The sequence below is a fragment of the Falco naumanni genome, chromosome 3 (genome assembly GCF_017639655.2).
Source record: "Falco naumanni isolate bFalNau1 chromosome 3, bFalNau1.pat, whole genome shotgun sequence".
NCBI classification, from domain to species: Eukaryota; Metazoa; Chordata; class Aves; order Falconiformes; family Falconidae; genus Falco; species Falco naumanni.
The window spans coordinates 70,753,060-70,771,540 of NC_054056.1; the positions used below are offsets into that span (position 1 = coordinate 70,753,060).

General features: G+C 39.6%; 1 protein-coding gene across 4 annotated transcripts in view; it reads left to right on the forward strand.

Annotated features, from left to right (window-relative positions):
- The window catches only part of SPIDR (scaffold protein involved in DNA repair), a 209,100-nt gene that overhangs the window by 127,047 nt on the left and 63,572 nt on the right, over positions 1 to 18,481 (forward strand). For all 4 annotated transcript variants that reach the window (XM_040585563.1, XM_040585564.1, XM_040585565.1 and 1 more), the window contains exons 9-10: positions 7,778 to 7,988; positions 9,820 to 10,070. In XM_040585563.1, coding sequence (XP_040441497.1) covers positions 7,778 to 7,988; positions 9,820 to 10,070 — 462 coding nt within the window. The remainder of the gene's footprint in view (positions 1 to 7,777; positions 7,989 to 9,819; positions 10,071 to 18,481) is intronic.

Genomic DNA, 18,481 nt, shown 5'->3' on the forward strand with positions numbered 1-18,481 from the left:
CAGAGAACCCAGAACTGCTTCTCCTTTCAGCTACTCTCCCTGTACTAATGTGCTGATAGCACTGGATTTGCCTGTATAAGAAGTGACCTCACCGGGCCAGACCAGAATTTGGTTTCGCTCCGTGTCCTGGCTAAGAAAAAATAGGAAACGAACAATGTGTTTTAAAATGGAGTACATTTGTCAAAGTTTCTTTGAAACTTGCAGACCTGACTCACCCAACCAAGTACCCTGACTCTCTGTACCTTGGTCAGAAATTCTGGGCTCAAGTTCTTTAACACATGGCCCTCAGCTGCTTGGGTGGATATTGCAGATCTGTTCTGGCCTGAGAAGCAGATAGGACTGGTGATGCTGTGTAACGGTGGTAGAGTGGCCGCACTCCTTACCTTTCCACCACAGGCAGAGTTGTTGGTGTAATCTGTTGCCTCCAATCTCCATTGTGTCATGGTGCCTACGAAGGAAATAGAGAACTGGACACCTTGTGTATAACAGAATATTATGCAGGTTTCCTTCCTCTTCAATGGCGCACTGTGGTCCTCACAATCCTATGGACAGGGGAGTATGTTCATCCTCCTATAGAGTGCTCTAGAACTAGGGCTGGAGGAAGGATTTGACCTCTCTTACTAGGAAATTGTAGGTAAATGCATAGTGCACATATAAAATGATGGACTCTGGATTGTTAGTATCTGTGAATGTGTTTTTAGTGTTCTGATAGGTTCATTAATGTATCAGCTGATTAGAAGACTGAATAATGATTAGAAGAATATATAGAATGGTAAGACTTAATAGAAATGGAGTCAGAAACATCATGATGTCACTGTAGAAATTAATGGTGTATTTTTATATTGGAATTTCAGTCTCTCAAATCAAAAATATGTAGCAGAAGTGGAAAAATATCAGAGCGACAAGGAGGGGTATGGAGCAGCTTCCCCATGAGAGATGACTAAGATGACTAGGGCTCCTCACCTTGAAAAAGCAGTGGCTGGGAGAGGATGTGATCAAGGTCTGTATTAGGAAGTGCATCAAGAGGGATGATTGTTCATTGCCTCTTAAAAGCAAGAAGTGGGGGGCAGCAATGTAACCACTAGGTGACAGATCAAAAGAAATAAAAGGAAGTGGTTTCTCACGTGCGTGTAATTAGACTGCAGAGGACTACAGATGCTGCAGGATGTTGTAGATGCTGTAAATGTACAGATGGTCAAAAAGCAGGCACCTAAGTTCCTGGAAGAAACGTCCAGGAACTTGTGTCTGCAAGGACTGTATCTACAAAGATATTATTTCTGCATTAGGAAGTCCTGAAGCTGAAAGTTTTTACAAGTTACTAGAGAGTGTTCTGGAGAGCTTTCACTAGATGCTTGCTTTTACTTTCATGGTCTTCAAACATTTGCTGTTTGCTGCTGTAAGCTAGAGTATGGTGTAGATGGGCCTGTGATCTCACACCAGTATGGCCATTTTTATCTCTAACATTCACCACAAGTTTTAATATGATTTCACTTTGCAGTTTGGTTGCTTCCCTTTTTTTGCCATTCAGAATCCCTTCAACATATCCCTGGACTTTCTGGTAGCTCCAGCTATCCTCCCTCAGCCACCTCAAGCCCTACGTGCAGTTTAGCACTGGGAGCAGAGAGAAATCATCGTCTGAGTAATGAGCTCGTGGCTAGTCAGACTCAAGTTCATATATGGGGTAAACACACAGATTGGAATTCTTTCATAACATCTTGATTATGAAAAGATAACCATGATATTTATATCTCCCTAGTCACTTGTAACACCCTCATGCTGTGTGTGGGGATGTTTTTGTTTTTAAAGCAACTTTCTCATTTAATGCTGTATTGTGTGCGGTTTTTTAAATAATAGAACTTTAAATCTTTTAACAATTATTTTGTGCCCAACTTACATGTTAGGTGTTAAAAAAATCTCAGCATCACAGCTGTACTAGATTTTCAGCAAATTCTCTCAAAAGCATTACCCAACAAGCTCAAGAGATTGTTTTCATGCCAGTTTGCACATAAGCACGGCCTGTGAGTGGAACTTTATGCTTGGCAGTGCCAAAGGTTAAGCTCTGTTGTGATAACTTGTGGTCCAGAATGCTAGAAATTTCAGGTGCTTTCTTCGTAGCTGAAGCATGTGGTTGGAGAGCTCTGAGAAATTTCCCTACTTTCCAGTCTTGGTGAAGCCAGGTATTGCAGTAATTTCCTGGAGGTGGATGAGATTTGCTTTGATATCCATCTGTGCTTTCCTACATCAGAAGACCTGTATATCCTCTTCACTTAGCACACGGTGCACCTCACTGCAGAGGTGAGGGCACTGGGTGTGTGATATAATAGTGCATAATGTTAACCACAAGCTTTTTATAGCAGAGCGCTTCTTAAATGTGAAAATTTCCATGCAACTTTTTTTTGTGCTACAGGGTGTCACATTTCAAAAGGCAGTACTATGGCAAGCCAGTGGTTTATATGATTCCTTTGAAATTAGTAAAATGATATGGTGATTAAAATGTTGGCTTTGTGTACCATAATTTCTTGCTGGAGTGATTTCTTGTGTTTACAAGTATTTTTGTTGAAAAGTACAATATTATTTTGCAGAAGGAACTTTTGCCTCAATAAAGAAGTGAGGGGGTTTATTACTTGTGTTGTTTTAGTAATTTCCTTAGAGTTTGCTTTTTACTTAAGGTTGAATGACAAATGCTAACAGACTGGATTGTAACAACATGTACATTTAATAGCTACGTATTCTTTTTCTTTGTGTGTTGTATTCACGGAATGAGACCTCAGACAAAATATTTTTCCAGTAGAGGAACGAAACAACTATCTTGACTATTCACAAATCAAATACATCATACTCGAAAAGCAGACATTTTAGACGTGGCTTGAGCAGCATTTTATTGTTACATCTTCTGCAGAGGCGCTATTCTGATGTGTTAAAGCTACGTTTCTGTGGAAGCCTGACACAGCTGAGAATTGTGCATTTTACATTTATGACTGGACATTGGTCTCAACGGTTAATACTCTTTCTTCATGGAGAAAAGAGTGCAATCAACCTTCAGAACTTGTCCCACGATATCTGTTGCTTTGAATAAGATTATTTCAAAGAAAGTGATACTAGCTGATTCTTGGTTTTTTGAGGTGAGGGCAGGGGAAGAAGTTTTGCATTATGAAAGTGTGAGCTTGCAAACACCGTGTTCATACAGATCATTCAAACAATGATAAATGATCCTGATGGAAGTTCACATGTGAGTAGTGAGATTACTCACTCATGGATGAAAATTCTGTGTTTGGGCAATCTCTAGGCATGGCAGAAGGTAAATCTCTTCCAAATGGCTTTTCAGTTTGGGCTACGTGTTGGGAAGATAGTTATCATGCTTGGGTGGTAGGTGGGCAGGGATCTGTCTGAACTCGTGAAATTTGGGTGTTGGGTTTTTTTTTTAATTATTATCATTATTTTGGTGCTTAGGCATTTATTAGACATGTTACAATTTTTCACAGGTAAATCATTGCAAATGGCACTCAACCCCAAGCGAGAGGCAGCATGAGCAATTTCCTCCACATTGGACAAAATAAGCAGTTCATAGGAAGTTAGGGATGGGCCCTGTAGGGTGTTCCTGTGGGGGATGACTCCTCACGCTTCTGGGCAGCAGTGTAAGGCTCTGGCATGCTCTTATCCTGCATGTACTACTGTTGTTCTACTTGGTGGGTGTTAAACCTTCTTTACACAGAAATCATTGTTCTGAGGTTTGAAATTAGCCTGTTTCATAATTACAGTGTATGTTGTAGGTCGGTGAAATGTTAAGAGTGTTCAGTTAATGCAATGTACTCTTAAAAAAAAAATGCTCTAGGCACTTTACACTTTGTAAAAGAGAGGGGGGGGGGGGGGAAAGCACAATAAAATACCCAGGGAGAGCAAACAAAAAAATATGTTCTCTAATTTAAAGTGATCCAGAGTTTTCTTGAGTTCATGAACCAGCACCACCGTTTGATGTCAGCAGAACTGAGCGGAAGCGTGTGGTTTGTGAGCTAGCTGCTGCCATAGAGTCACAGCTTCTGCTGCCTGAGCCCGTGGATGGGCTGCGCGGGGCAGACCGCAGTGCGAACCTGCTGATGGTTCAGCGGCAGGATTAAGCCCCTGCCTCAAGCTGAAACTTCAGCTGCTTTACACTGTGGCGTGCTGTAAGATTCTGCAGTGTTTTGTATCTCAAATGGTGATAGACTATGATTAACAGAGAAGTAGGCAAGGACATCTGCTTCTACTTTGCCAGATAGCCATTTCATCATAGTGGGGAGGAAGAGAAAAAGCAAGCTACATCTTTGGAGAGAGAAGCAAGCTGCTGCTGGAAAAGAAAAAAAATAACATTATTGCCTCATGTTTCTTTAGCATGTGACCAGTTACGGCAATTGCTGATTGTCTACATACCAGGAAAAAAAATGCCCTGTAGTATAAAAAGTTCAGGTCATTACAGACGACCTTTCCTCCAAAGGCAGTTATTAACGAAGTTGATTACTAATCCAACATTTCAATATACTTTGCTGAGTGATAAGAAAATCAGGGAGTACAAGAGGTGGTGGTGGGTTTTTTAAGTTTATAGTGAACTTTATTTTCTTTCCATTGTCTCTGTGTGATTTGCTGAATGAAATGATGTCTCTCATTCTTTGAAAATAAGCTTTAAAATATAACAAAGCAGATAGAAGAAATTTAAGAGCGGTTACAGAAGACTTGAAATGCCCATTTAACACTTTATCTGTTAAGAGGATGCTACAGAGTGTACTTTCTATCCTCCAGAGTAGGGCTGCCTCTGGCTGTAAAGAATCTGCAGCTGTTCCAGCTGCAGAAGGTTGATGTGACCCGTTACGGTGTCTTGGTCACAGGGCCAATGCTGCAGGGATTGCTTGGGGAAGTGATTTTTTGTTTCCCCCTAACTGTTCCAGCTTGATAGGCTTTCTTTGTCCTCGTCTGTACCTTTCGAGCAGACAAAAAGAATTAAGGTGTATGTGTGTGTTTCTAACATGGTTGCCTTCGTTGCAAGGAGAACAGTATGAGCAATGTACAATGGCAATGCAGAGTTTTCTGCCATGATGGTGATCAAAATTCCCATCCTGCAGAACTTGTTTGAGCTGAGCAATACTAGGAGGAACTCCTGGAACGGATCAGAGGTTTCCATTCAATTAATTCATATTATATTAGCAATTCTTTTCTTCATATTGAAGACTATACATATAAAAACTTGGGAAGCATATATATAGATATAATACAATATAATTATTATATATTATATAGGGAGAGTATACATTGTTTTATGTATTATTTATATCTGTATATAAATGTAAAGTATTTCCAATCGTGAGTTTATTACAAACTTTTTTCTTATTTCTTTTATCTCAATTCATTGCTATTTCTATTTATTGCTGGTCCCTTTCATTTCTGGTTGGGAGGAATCTGTCCATTGAGAAATAGGGAAGATTTAAGTAGACTCCTATGATTATTCCTCTGACCTAGCTGAAGAGTTACTGCTAAGTCTGTGGACACCTATGCACATCTAAAACAAATGATTACTTAAGGAGAGTGGTTTTAGTGAACTCATTGCAGGTAAGAAATGGGAAGCTTCTCCTGAAAGTGTATACGTGTCCCCTTTCTTGCTTGTGGAAATGCCAGGTAGCCATTAATTTATGCCTTACTTATGTAAAAATATGATGGAAACTGAGCTGAGAAAGCTCTTAGTAGTTATAAAAGTACTCGAGGCATGGAATACATAGGCATAGCAAAACCCTGGTACACGTAATTTGGGTATCAGTAAAACCTACCTGCCTCAAAAAAAAAAAATAAAATAGCTGATCACATATCTGCACAGGAAAATAAAAATAAAACCATAAACCTCAGAGTTCCTGCGAATGATTTGCTACTAACGTCAGTATTTTTTTAGAGAATGAGATGATTTAGATCAAGCAAACATTCTTCTGACATTAGTGACGTAACAGTCTCGTGTTCAGATAGATTTCCTGTTTACTTTGGGTCTGAACACAGACTTCTGAAAAAAGTAGGTGCTAAAATTTTCATTCCACATCTGCATATGAAGACAGGCCAAACTGTTCTGAGATCTGTAGCAAACTTTATATATGTTTTTGTTCTTTAGAAATAAAGGGGGTAGTGACAGTTTAAAAATCTCATAAGATCAGAGATGTCTTAGTTTGTCTGACCAAACTAATTCCTTGGGTTTAATCCTGTAATGCAGAAAATTACCAGGCAATGTCAATTTGGCAGCCTAGTAAGCTACTGTCATGCTTCTCTTAACTGGGACCTTTGTTAGCAAATTCACCTGGAGTCAAGGGACTCAGTGTCCCATAGGGATGAACTACCTCTCACTTAGATCCAAAAAGCTCACAGATGGCACTAAGGCATCATGGTGAAGTTCAGTACTTAGTTTTATGTTGTAACTTTTCACAAATTTTTATTTCAAATCGTAATTGCTGCAGCTCTTCCTATGCTTTTGAAAATATGAATGCATTAATTTCTGTGTAGCTATCTACTCTCTAGGGAATGAAGGGGTCTGTTATATAACAGACCATGGTCAAGGTCTTGTATGGACTGAGATCAGAAATAAGTATTTTGAATGGGCTTGTTTTGGTTTGGTTTGTTTTTTAACTTTCATTGGTTGCCTTTTGGCAGACAGTGTCATAGAGGTGAAAACTTGCTTCATCTCCATAGTACAACTGCTGAGCAGTCTCGAGACTGAAGTCCTGAGGTTACTTCTGAACTCAGGTCAGCTCAGCTTTGCTGCCAAGGCAGGAGGCCTTGTTTTATTCCCAAGCGATAAAAATCTAATAGTAGAAAAACACAGCCTGTAATAAAGTCACTAAGTGAATTTTGTTTCTGTTTTGATGGTCTCTAGAAAATGAGATTACTGATTGTTTTTGTTAGCTGACTTCATTGGGTTTGTATCCTGTGAGTATAAAAAGCATATTTCTAAGTGTATGACGGTGATACTAGCACATGAAAAAATCCCAACATCAAGACATGCTTTGGCATTAAATTATTGCGTATTTAGAGATTCTGTAACCATTACCTTAATCTGTTAGGCAAGAAATTGCTGCATATGAAGCTGTTTGGGAATTTACATTGGCACTAGAAACCAAAACTGGGTCTTGGAGAGCACTTTTATGGCAGCAGCAAACACACAGGCAAAATAATACACAGCATATCATAGGAAAAACATAAGATTTGGCTTTTAGAAAAAGAGAAGAAAAAGAGTGGAAAGAACAGCGTAGTGCTGGCTGCAGTGAGAATGGCTTTGGGTTGGTGGGAAACGCTCACCAGAAGATGTCCTGGTCTGCCAGGGCCAGGCTGGGTCCAGCAGGGCCAGTGTTCTGAATTAACACAGAACAGGACTGATAACTTTCATCCATGGCTTTTACCTCAGTAGCTGTATGCAAGGGTTCCTGGTGCTCTTGGTTCTGTGCTGACAATGTGGAGACACCAAGAAGCATTTGTGTGAAGCCAGATGGGGTTCAGGGGCTCATCAGCTCAGCCCCCTCCCAGGCGTCAGTTGTCCCTGCACACAGTGAAGTTCCACTCGCCCAGGGCTATGCCTGAGGTGGTAGGGCTGACCCAAGCTGAACATGTCCACGGGCGGGGTTGTTTGCAATTTGGGCAACACACCTTTGAGTGTTTTAGTGGTAACTATAGAAAAAATGGGAGAGAAATACAACACAACACACATTTAAAAATAGTGCTTATTGGTAGTTTTACCTTGTAATGGATCTGATGCCACTTAAATTATTTTTTTTTCCAGGCAAAAACTGCTTCTCAGAAATGCAGATGTTCCTGTTATCATGAATACGTATTTTAGTCAGAAGGTGCTACTAAGTGAACATTCAGAAACAAGAGAGAAGACAAGTGGTTTTACAAAGATGCTTATTAAGAAGAATATTATATCTTTGGCACAGACGTTCAAACTAGATGACCTTGATGATGAGTTACACCAGGAATCTTCAGATCATCAGGTAAGGTCCATTTGGTTCACAGTTTAGCACGTAGTAAGAAGTCGGTGAACAGATGCTTGGAAATTGTAACAGAAATTCTAGATTACTGACCTGTTCAGTTTCCCCTTTCATTTAGCCAAGGCTGAATAATATGCTGTGTTTATTTTAATAATATTTTCTTAACGGAGGCTTTTGGCCTATTCAAATGCTGAACTGCTGTGAGGTTATTGTGCTGCAGTCTCACTACTGTGCTAAATTGTATCTTGGTTTTTCATTGATTTTTCTCTTATTCTTTATAGCTGAAGAGCTGAACATTATTTGAAGTAAAAATCTGTTTTCTGCTAACTCACTCAAGATATTATTTTAAATAAACATTCCCTTTTCCCACTCCTATTTTTTAACTCATTTCCTAATCAATGCTATAATTTCTTTCAAGCATCAATTGGTACCACCACCACCCTTTCCCACCCCTTCAATTTGTTTTCTTTCCTGTTTTGGCTTGGTTTATATTAAAATGACTACTAATTGTGCATGTCTAGCTGTGGGTGTACAAGCTGAGGTGTTTTAAGGGATCTGGTTTTCTGATAGTCTGTGCCAGCATTTTCTGAAAGCAAGGCTCTTGTAAAAGCTTTATATTGGCCAGCCAAAATAATTCTTAATATTTGAGAAGTTTGGCCCTACAAGTTTGATGAACAACACTGAGTGTCAGCATTTTGTATTTGCCTTATATACAATTCCCGTTATAGGCCTGGGAATTAAAAAATTACATAACTCAAATCCTAATCTCCTTCCTGGCTTCAGTGCTACCTTGTAAGAAGCTTCTACTATGGTATTAAAAAACCAGAACAATTTACTTGTTCCCCTCATGGTTCCTAAGAAAAAAATTCACTTCATTTAAAACTCAGTAGACAATTTTTATTGCAACCACTTTGTAGACAAAGGGTAGTGTCCTATCACGATTTTCTTTCAAATACTGCAAATTTTCCTTCTCTACTGGTGAATAATACTTATGGCACAATCTATAATACTCTGAAAACCTTTCTTGGCACCTAGCTTTTTATAAAAACAAGTTTCATTGTAGAAATAGAAATTTGATTCATGCTTGGAAAAAGCATGCATATATATATATATATATATATAATGTTAGTCTAGACTTGCATGCATTTTCTACTAAGATATTTATTTAAAAAATAAAATAAATTACTCGTTTAGATTAAAGCAATATGTAGCATAATTTTATTCATAAAATTTATTCTGAAAGTTTGGAAGATTTTATTCTTAAAATATGTTTTGGAAGTAGTGGAAGAATAAATTAAGGTTTGTACTTTTGAAGTTTTATACTTTTCATTAATCATCTAATTCTTTTACATTGAAACATTTTACATTGAAATGTGTAAGTCTGAGGACTAACTTTATTGTCCTATAAAAGTAGACAACTGTTCATTTTCAACTTAATCTGAAAGTCCAGAAGCATTCAAGGTGGATTTAACCCCTTTTTTAGAAGAGGAAGGAACAGAACATCAAAGAACTAAAAAATGAAACTCAATTCAAAGGGAAGAATCATAAATACTAATATCAGTTCTGTTTTCCTGCTAGTGTCACCCTCATCGGTCATTAATTGATTTAGCTCAGTCCAGAGCACCAGTTAAATACAGGAGAGCACTCTTCTGAGTGTTCATTAAAAATCCACAATAAATGCTGGCCATTAGTCTGTAAGTTAGTTTAGGTGCTGTAAGTATTTTGAAAGTGATTTTGCACTTCTTGCAGTCATTTTTTATGCTGAAGTTTTACTAACGCTACATAGTTTCAAGGTCCCCTGAAATGTTTCTGTTTATGGGATTTCCTTCACCAGGTTGCTTGCGCTCCACAAATCCCTAACAACTGGGATTCGAAACAGCATCCCTTAGCACAGAGTGCTGTTAATGATTCTCTGCTTGAAATGGTGGAAAGCCAGGGAGCAGTGGGATGGAGAGAAGTGCAGGTGCGAGTCATTATCCAAAGGGTGTACTGTTTGCCTGCAAGAGAAGCTTACAGAAGCCACGTTCAAGGAAACAAGCCTCTTTGTGCAACACCCGTCATAAATTCAGATCCACCGAATGTTAGGTGAGTAATAAGATGCATGGGAATTTTCCTGTTGAGGCTGTGATATACGAGAAACCAAAGAGGAGGGAGTTTGGAAATGTCATTCTTGTCAGCTCACAGGGAATAAGCACTGTCAGCAAGGCCCAGGGCTCTGGATGGAAGTGGTGTGGTTTTTTAATAGGTATAGTGTGACACAGAAGCAGTCTTGCCCAGAGGAGGGGAAGGATCTGTCTGTAGTTCATGTCACCAACAGGCTTTTCTAAAATGAGGATTTTTGCACAGATGCCACTGGAGAAACCTAGGTGTACACATGCAAACTTCCATTGTGAAGCCACTGGAGAAAGCTCTTGTTGACTTCTGGTAATCTGGAGGTCACAGCAGTTCAGCTTCTGTGCAGTAAAAAGTGATCTGGTTTCAAAACATTAGCAGCAATGCAGAAATCTTATGTGCAAAACCCGTGGAGCATACAGCATTAGACAAAAGGTTTTACCCTCTGCATCCTAACAGTGGTCTGTTTTCAGTGTAGGGAATCAAGAATGGGACCTTGTTCTCATAAGTACAAAAGCTGTGCCAGACATTTTCCCTTCTGACCAGTACTGAGCTGTTGGATCCTTTCCTTTTATGATCCGTGAAGTTTGAGACCAAAGACTGATTTCAAAGTCTTTCTCAGCAACTCTGGGTCTGAGATCACTGTGTCTGTTATTGAATTTCCTTCCTTTGGTTTTGCACTAACTTTTGGTTCATGCTGGCTTAAAATTTTGGAAGGTAAGATACATTTGATTTTGTTTTCACTCAGGAAGCTTATTAATGTGAGTTGCAGTGGCAGAACTTATATAAAGCTGCTAAGTTCAGCCTTTCAGGACATGAGGAGATCTCTTTTCCTGCAGTTTAGGACCTGAATGGAGATATGCAATTAGTTTAAAAGGTCCCGTTGAGAACTCTCCAGGTGTGATTTGCAGTAGGCTTTGAAGGGATTCTTCAAAGGTTTGAAGAATTCGAGTTCCTCTAAGCCACCCTGCTGGTGGATAGTAGCATGCTCATGGGTCCTTCTTCCTGAGCTTTTGGAGTATCAGAATTCTCCCAATTCTTGCTACCTTGTAAGCCACTGGATAGTTCACAGCGTTCATTGATCAATAAAATTACTCCAGGAGGAATTGAGGAAGATTGTTCTTTCCTAAAATGCAAGCTTGGTCATCACCCACAGGAAAGTAATTACCAACAGCCTTGTCCCCAACATTTTTTTTTAAATCCTTTGCATATAATAGTTATATTGACCTTAACATGCATTATTTTTAAAAAAAAGTAATTGATACATCTTGTTGTTTGAGCTCATTGCTTTATATTTAATTAATTCTTGCTAGATTATATATTGTTTTTAAAGTGAGAGGAAAAGTACTTTACCAGTCCCACATCAATACATGATTTTGAGGACAGCATAGATTTTCTTCCAGAGGGCTATGTTTGATCAGAAATCAGGTAGCTGATAGTCTGTTATTCAAGCTCGTTTTTAACAACATCAATTCTAGCAGAGTTCAAATGATAATACTGTCTCCATATTTCCTTCCCAACTTTTAACCAAAAGTATACTTACCTTCCAGTCACACAGTTTGAGGCAGTTAACCTGCCTGAGCCCACACCCTTCACAGGAATGGGGTGAAAGAAAACAGAAATCTCAGATTGCATGTCTTATGTCAAACTTGAGATAGAAATAAAATAAAAAATGAGAGTCCATTGCCTCTGAGTACATGCTAGAGTTGCGTATTCTCACATGCAGTTGTTAAACTGGCCTCGTGGGAGTTCAAGTGTTATAGATGTCCCAGCTCAGAAGAGAGCTTGGTTGTTGTTATTTGCAGCTATCAGACAGTCTTTTGGACCCTGAAGAGAAAAATCAACTTACTTTCTCTTTTGCAAAGAAGAGAACTAACGCTTCTTTTAAAGACAGGAATGGAAAACACCTCATACTGCTTTATCAGCTGCTATTTTCATGGCTGATAAGTATCCACATGGGGCTTTTCTCCTCTATCAAAAATGTCTGTGTCTGTCACCTGATAGTGAGCAAAAGGGTCCAATGCTCTTTGGCAGTTCTTTAAACCAACTGATGGCTCATTCTTTCGTAATGAAAAACTCTCTTTTTTTCTTTCTGAACTTCTTTTAGTAAAGTAAAGTTGCTATGAAAGCAATGTTTGTGTTTTATCAGGCAAGATGAGTTAGACAACTCATTGTTTTGTAAACAACAGTTAATTGATTTGTATTTTAGACAGGCTATTTTATTGTGTATCTTCTTTTGCAGCACTCCACAATAACCTACATGTTGTTGCCACAGGGAAGCATTAAAAACCACAGTAAGCTGAAAAGAGGCAGGAAATTAAATGTGGAGCAAGGGAAGTGACACATTTTGTTCAAGGCATCCAGTTTCTAGAAAGAGTGGCAGACTGTGGAGAAACCTCTATTTTCATTGTAAGGAAATGGATTCATTTCATTGGTTAAAACGAACACCGGTAAAGCACAGATATTAGAGTAATGCCTATATGCATCCGGGTTTATTATTCATAAATACAGATATACAGAATATGGCCTTTTGCTGACAGAAAAATGGATACGTCCGATGGGTTTAGATATGCTTAGCTGAAGTATCTGAAGTATTTTCCGAGGGCACTGAAAATTCAGTACAGAGACTGAGATTTTTTCCAGCTTCTGTTGTATGTAAATTGGACCCATGTTCCCTGCATTACTGTCGAATCATTTGCCTTTCCCCCTGTAATCAATTGCTCTCTCAAATGGACTTTTCATGCTGAAGGAGTTTCATTGGGGGAAAAAAAAAGAAGAAAATATGACTCGCCATGACTGTCTGCCCATTTCCAGCATTCCTGGCATACTTTTTGCTGCTTTTTCCCCTCTGATGAGAGAGATACTTTTGCTAATAACACAACACATGTTTGTCTAAAGCCGATTATTTTGCCTTTGTTTTGAAAAATGCCTGGCTTACATGTGCAAGGACCCCAAAGAGACTCCTGTCAACCTGAGGAGCTCACTGGCACTGAGGTGTCTGACTCACTGCGTCGGCCTTGTACTTTGTGTTCCTGGGATAAAGCAGTGTATAATTTGGATTTTGCTCTTGCCAGTATCTGTTTGTTTTGAGCAGGCCACGTGAGTGCAGTAAAAAATAAAGTTGGTCAGTTTTATGCCTTAAAGGACAGGGCTGGTTGTGTGGTAGTGGGTGAAACTAAAATAGATGCATTTTTAGGACTATTAGGCTGTTAAACTGGTCAGAGCACTCAAAAGATTTGGGTGAGGAGGCTCGAGAGAGAAGAGTGTTGTCTATTAAGAAGCAAGAGCTAACCACTGCTAATACAAAACAATGCTAGCTGTAACTGTGAAATCCACATTTTAAAATCTTAGTGAGTGACTACAGAAATTTTCCATTCGCTTCTCTTGGCTTATGTTTTGACCTCCTTCCTACCTGAACATTAGCACTCTAAGCCTACTACAACTCTTTATTCCAAGAACAAAAGAAAAACAGTACATTTACTTGAAAATATAATGTGATCTGCCTCTGTGCACTGGTCAGCAATAGTTCTTTTGGTTTTGCTCTTGATTTTGTTTTGCATTTGCCAGATCTTAGAGCAGTGGAAAGGCCTGCTACCATGCAAGCAGGACCCTTGGGGAGCAAAATATTTAGAAGAGCCAAGGATTTGTTTGAGTGGCTGGAAGAAATAAAACTATGGGGAAAGTCGCATTTCTCTGTCTGAGCAGGCCCCCAGAAACATGACAGTCAGTTGCTGGGATTCATTATGCTCTAGAAAGTTGTTGCAAGTTTCTGAGTAGTCTTTTCCTACGTAATTCGGTGTAAAACAGTTTTATTGGTAAGTGGTAATCCTGCAAAACTAATTCATTTCAAAGTTGGATTTCCCTTTTATCCTCTTTTTTTTCATCTGATGATCTTTGCTGTTTATCTTAACATAAATCTAGTCAATGGGTTAACCTGTCTGGCAGCATACACAACTAAAAGTGGTGTGTCAGGTGCTGCAACTGCATTCCAAGTAGGTGGACTAACATATTGAAAAGTCACCCTTATGGTATGGAAAACCTAGCTGAAATTTTATAAAGTGTATTGAAACAACAACAAAAAAAAAGAACCCTGTAGATCTTCTTATTTGAAAAGATTCCAGATTGGAAAGGACTGTCATGAAAGATACATATTCACAGATGCTAACATCTGTCAGAATGTTTCTTGTGGCTGACTTAAATCTGTTTACAGCATTCCATTTGTTTTTTGTGCTTTTTCAACGAAACATTTTAAATTGAATGGTCATAAATGCAAGTTTTTAAAAATTACATTATATTTCTGGGATGTGATTTTTCAAGTGGGAAATAAACAGGAAATAGGTAACTGAAGTGCAGTAGAGAGTACTGTGTAAGCTAGAAGTTTGCTCTGATTTTCCCTTTTCAGATCGTTCTTAGAAGTGAAGATATGTGCTTTTAATATTCTTGCAAAGTAGTCTAATTGATACTTGACGGACTTGTAATAATTCTAACAGCTGTGGTTCAAGATCTAGTAACCTGTTTCTGCTTTGAAGGAGTTTTTGTTTATTTGGTTAGTTTTTTGTTATTCACAGTTAAGACTCCCTGGCACTTGGATTATTCCCTTTTGCCTCCACCCTGCTCTGTTTGTAGTTCTCAAACCGGAGCCACCAAAACAGAGAGGAAGGACAAAAGACTGTTGGAAAAACAGTTTGGGTATCACATTGTCTACTGAAACGTTAAATTATATATTTAACACTGTAGCTTTCTCATGCTGTTGCCCAGATAGCCCAGAAAGTCTGTTTTCCCTGCTGCTGCAGGCAGATAGATAGAACTTGGGCTTCTTCCAGTGCCACTGTAGTACAACAATTTGTTAATTTGACATTACTGTTTATTTTTCAGTGCTAAATATTTACATGATCTTATTCTGTCCAAGGCCAAGGTGAAAGCACTGTTATCTGATATACTCTGTACAAATTAAAAAAAAAAAGGACCCTTCAACATACACTACTGTTTTTCAGCCCTGCGCTGGGAATAGGCAATTAAACAATTTGCCATCGTTCTAAAATATGTCAGGGCAGTGGTAAAAGCTGCTGATGTAGAAAAGAGTCTCAGGAAGACAGCAGCCAGCATAGACCACCAGTGTGACAGGGATTCAGTCTCTTTGGAAAGCAAATGGGCAGGACACAACACTGTGTGTGCAGGCTTCCGTATGTGTCTAGCAAAAAGGAGACACTGGTTGCTAGCTTGTATTTCCTCCATACTCAAGTGCTTAGACTGATCAGTAAAGTGCCCATATGTTCACAGAAGATAGTCGCCGCCCACCAAAGACTTCTGTTGGTCGAGAAGGAGCTCTGCTTACTGTGTATTCCCCGTGACAGAGAAATTGCGGAGATATGTAAATAACAGAGAGACAGATAAATGGTATAGAAGCATCATTATGTGGAGCTGTGTATTCGCCACCACATACCTTGTAACCATACCTTTTCACACCTCCCACATCTGATGATTGCATACAGGTCTTTAGAAAGCTGGGGAAGCCTTATTGCACCTCGAGACCTCATTTCCCACTGCTGTTTTATGGCTGTATCCACCCAACTGATTGTTTTCAGGGCAATATGTAGATGGGAGGAATGGGAAGAACAATGTAGTCCCCTGTATGTTATCCTATAGTGAAGACCAGCCTAGGCAGTAGAAAGTGAGTAATTTGAAAAGGTGATTTTCCAGCCCTAGAGCAACAATCAAGGTATGTGCTGTTGTAGGTTGTGTGGTTTAAACAAGGAATAGTAATTTTCCAGCACCTGTTATTTGTCAAGAATTATTCTAAGATGACCTATGTAAAAGGTATGGAATCTTCCCCTTGATTTTGACCTTTCTTCCTCGTGAATTTTTGTATCTCTGAAAGTTATGTCGATGACACAACTGAAAGCAGAAATCCTCCGTGTGTGTTTTACACCTCTACCTTTCACTGACCACATGACTTCAGTCCTGACCTGAAGGAAGTGTTCAAGTCATGCTGGAGCTCTCAAAAACTTTTGTAAAAGCCAGAATCTGTCTCTGGGATTTGTTTTTCTGCCACTGTGTTACAGAAGGCAAGGACCATGAACACTGATAAATGTTACAAATGCCTAGATGGACACACACTGAGCTAGCAGTTGGGAGAGAAATGTAACTGCCGAAATACTGCCCATAATTTCTGTGCAACTTGGGCAGGTACACTCTCTTTGAGTGCATAGTCTTAACTATCTGCATAGATCAGTAGATGTGCAAAGAAACATCAGCATACTTTTAATACAACAGTGGGTTTCTGTAAAGGTAGATTCTTAGAAATAACTTTTTGTCATAAGCTTTGTAAAAGTTTCACTTTGGATATAACAAATCAATAGTCCTTGGAAAGGTGTTATAAACATACTCTTTTGGGAAGAAGGAGGTCTTTTATCACAAAGGCTATAGAGTCAAGAATATACAGTCCTATGTGGTTCTAAAATTATGGGCACACTCTAGTAATTAAGACAAGACAGACTTGGGAAGGGACAATATTGCTAGGACATAGCGCATTTGTATCTTAAGCTTTTATACACCTTCTTTTATAGAATACAAAAGATTAAAATACAGCAAACAAAACGAATAAAATAAAGCTCCTCAGAAAAGACAGTCTCAATTAGTTTTTTTCAGTAAGCATTGTGGTTTAAAATTGGTATGTAACTTATAAATGCACTTAAAAGTTATCTTATGCTCACATGTCAGTCCTGGGTGGCTGCAGTGCCTGCTGGTTTTGTTCCATTTCTCGCAGCCTAAAGCAGTCACCAACACCACGCTGGGTGGGGATCCGCTACGGGCTGTGCTGAAATCCTCAAACTCATTTCAGTTAATGCCTCAGCCCCTCTTTGGCTAAAGGGGGCTTCACTGGGTCTGGCAAAGAACACACTCCTCAAACAAGAAAAGTGGTGAGCAAAAGCCTGGGGTGAACTTACCGTGTATTGCACTTCACAGCGTAACGGCTCAAGTGGAATGGTAGTTAAGAGAGATTTAGTTGGGTTTGTAATTTTTGTCCTGCAGTAAGAAAAAAGGAAACTATTCACCTGATGCATACCGCCCCATATATGTTCAAAATGGTTTTGTAACTCACTGGATTTAGATTCTTGGTTTGAGGCCTGTGTTTGGCTGCAGTGTGAGCTCCTCTGGACAGCATGCTTTGCAAGTGCTTAAGGCTAGGACTGAATGTGAAATATATTTCAGAGAGGTTTCACGTGTAAATGGACCAGGAATGATGTCATGAAGTTGCAGAGTGTAATTTTTGGTGATGTTTGTGACGTGGGCTGTGTTTCATTCCATATCACATGATAACAGGATTTTATATGCATACTTTTAAAATTATTTCTCTGTATCAGTTGTTTCCCAGCTCTGGCACTCTTACTTTTCATGCTATGCCAGTCATTGAGAAGGATCTCACAGAAGCAGCTCCTGCCCTTCTGGAGGTGCTAATCTGAGCCATCAGGCAGTTACCACCAGCCAACTGTAAATATCTTTGTGCAGCTGCTTACTCCTACTCAGAGGCACTTACTGATCTGTGCAACCCGTGCAAGGTGCAAGGGCTACATCTGAAAGCTGTCTTCATATGGCCACCTGGGAGTGGGGTGAGGGTACTGATCGCTCCCACCAGCCTTCCTTGTGTCTGTAGCAGTGGAAGGAGGGAGGCAGAGATGGAAGTGAAAGCAGCAGGTAGGCTCTTCCTGGCTTTGTGCTGGGTCCTCTGCTCTGGAGGTTTTTGTCCACTTTCACATACACACGAATGTGGATAGCAGGTAGGAGTGAAGGTGCAGTGAAGTCTCTCCAGTGTTTCCACCTTCCATGCGTTTGTACTGCTATTTGACACTTGGAACTTGTGCTGTCACTGCATCATCTTGTCTTGTCTTCTCCTGTCATCCTTACCTAGGAAGATGGCTTTAAGGAAATGATTATAAAAGTATAAAATTATTCCATATTTCTCAGTAGTTTCCCAACAATTCTTGACCAAGGGCAGCCACATACTTGGGAGTGCCTGCCTGGCAGGTGGGCTATAGTCCCTTCTACAGCTGTGCAGTCATGGTTCCTATTCAGCACGTGCTGCAGGAACTCCACCAGCAAGGAGACATTTGCTTCTTTTTCTGAGTGAATGAACAGGGGAACTGCAAGGAGTGCATCATTAATGAGGTGGCATAAGAGATTGCACTGGAGTTCCAGCTTCACGGAGGTGGAAAGCGTAGTTGGGGTCATGGAAGTAGATTCCCAGGTGTGGGAGTGTGTGGTAGGTTGTGGGAGAAGGAAGCAATGTGTGGAGCTGAGGTCCTCATATAAGGGACATGAGAGTGGTCATAAGGCATTAAAATACCATTTTGTGTGAGTTACCTTTCTGTCTGCCCATTAGTTTC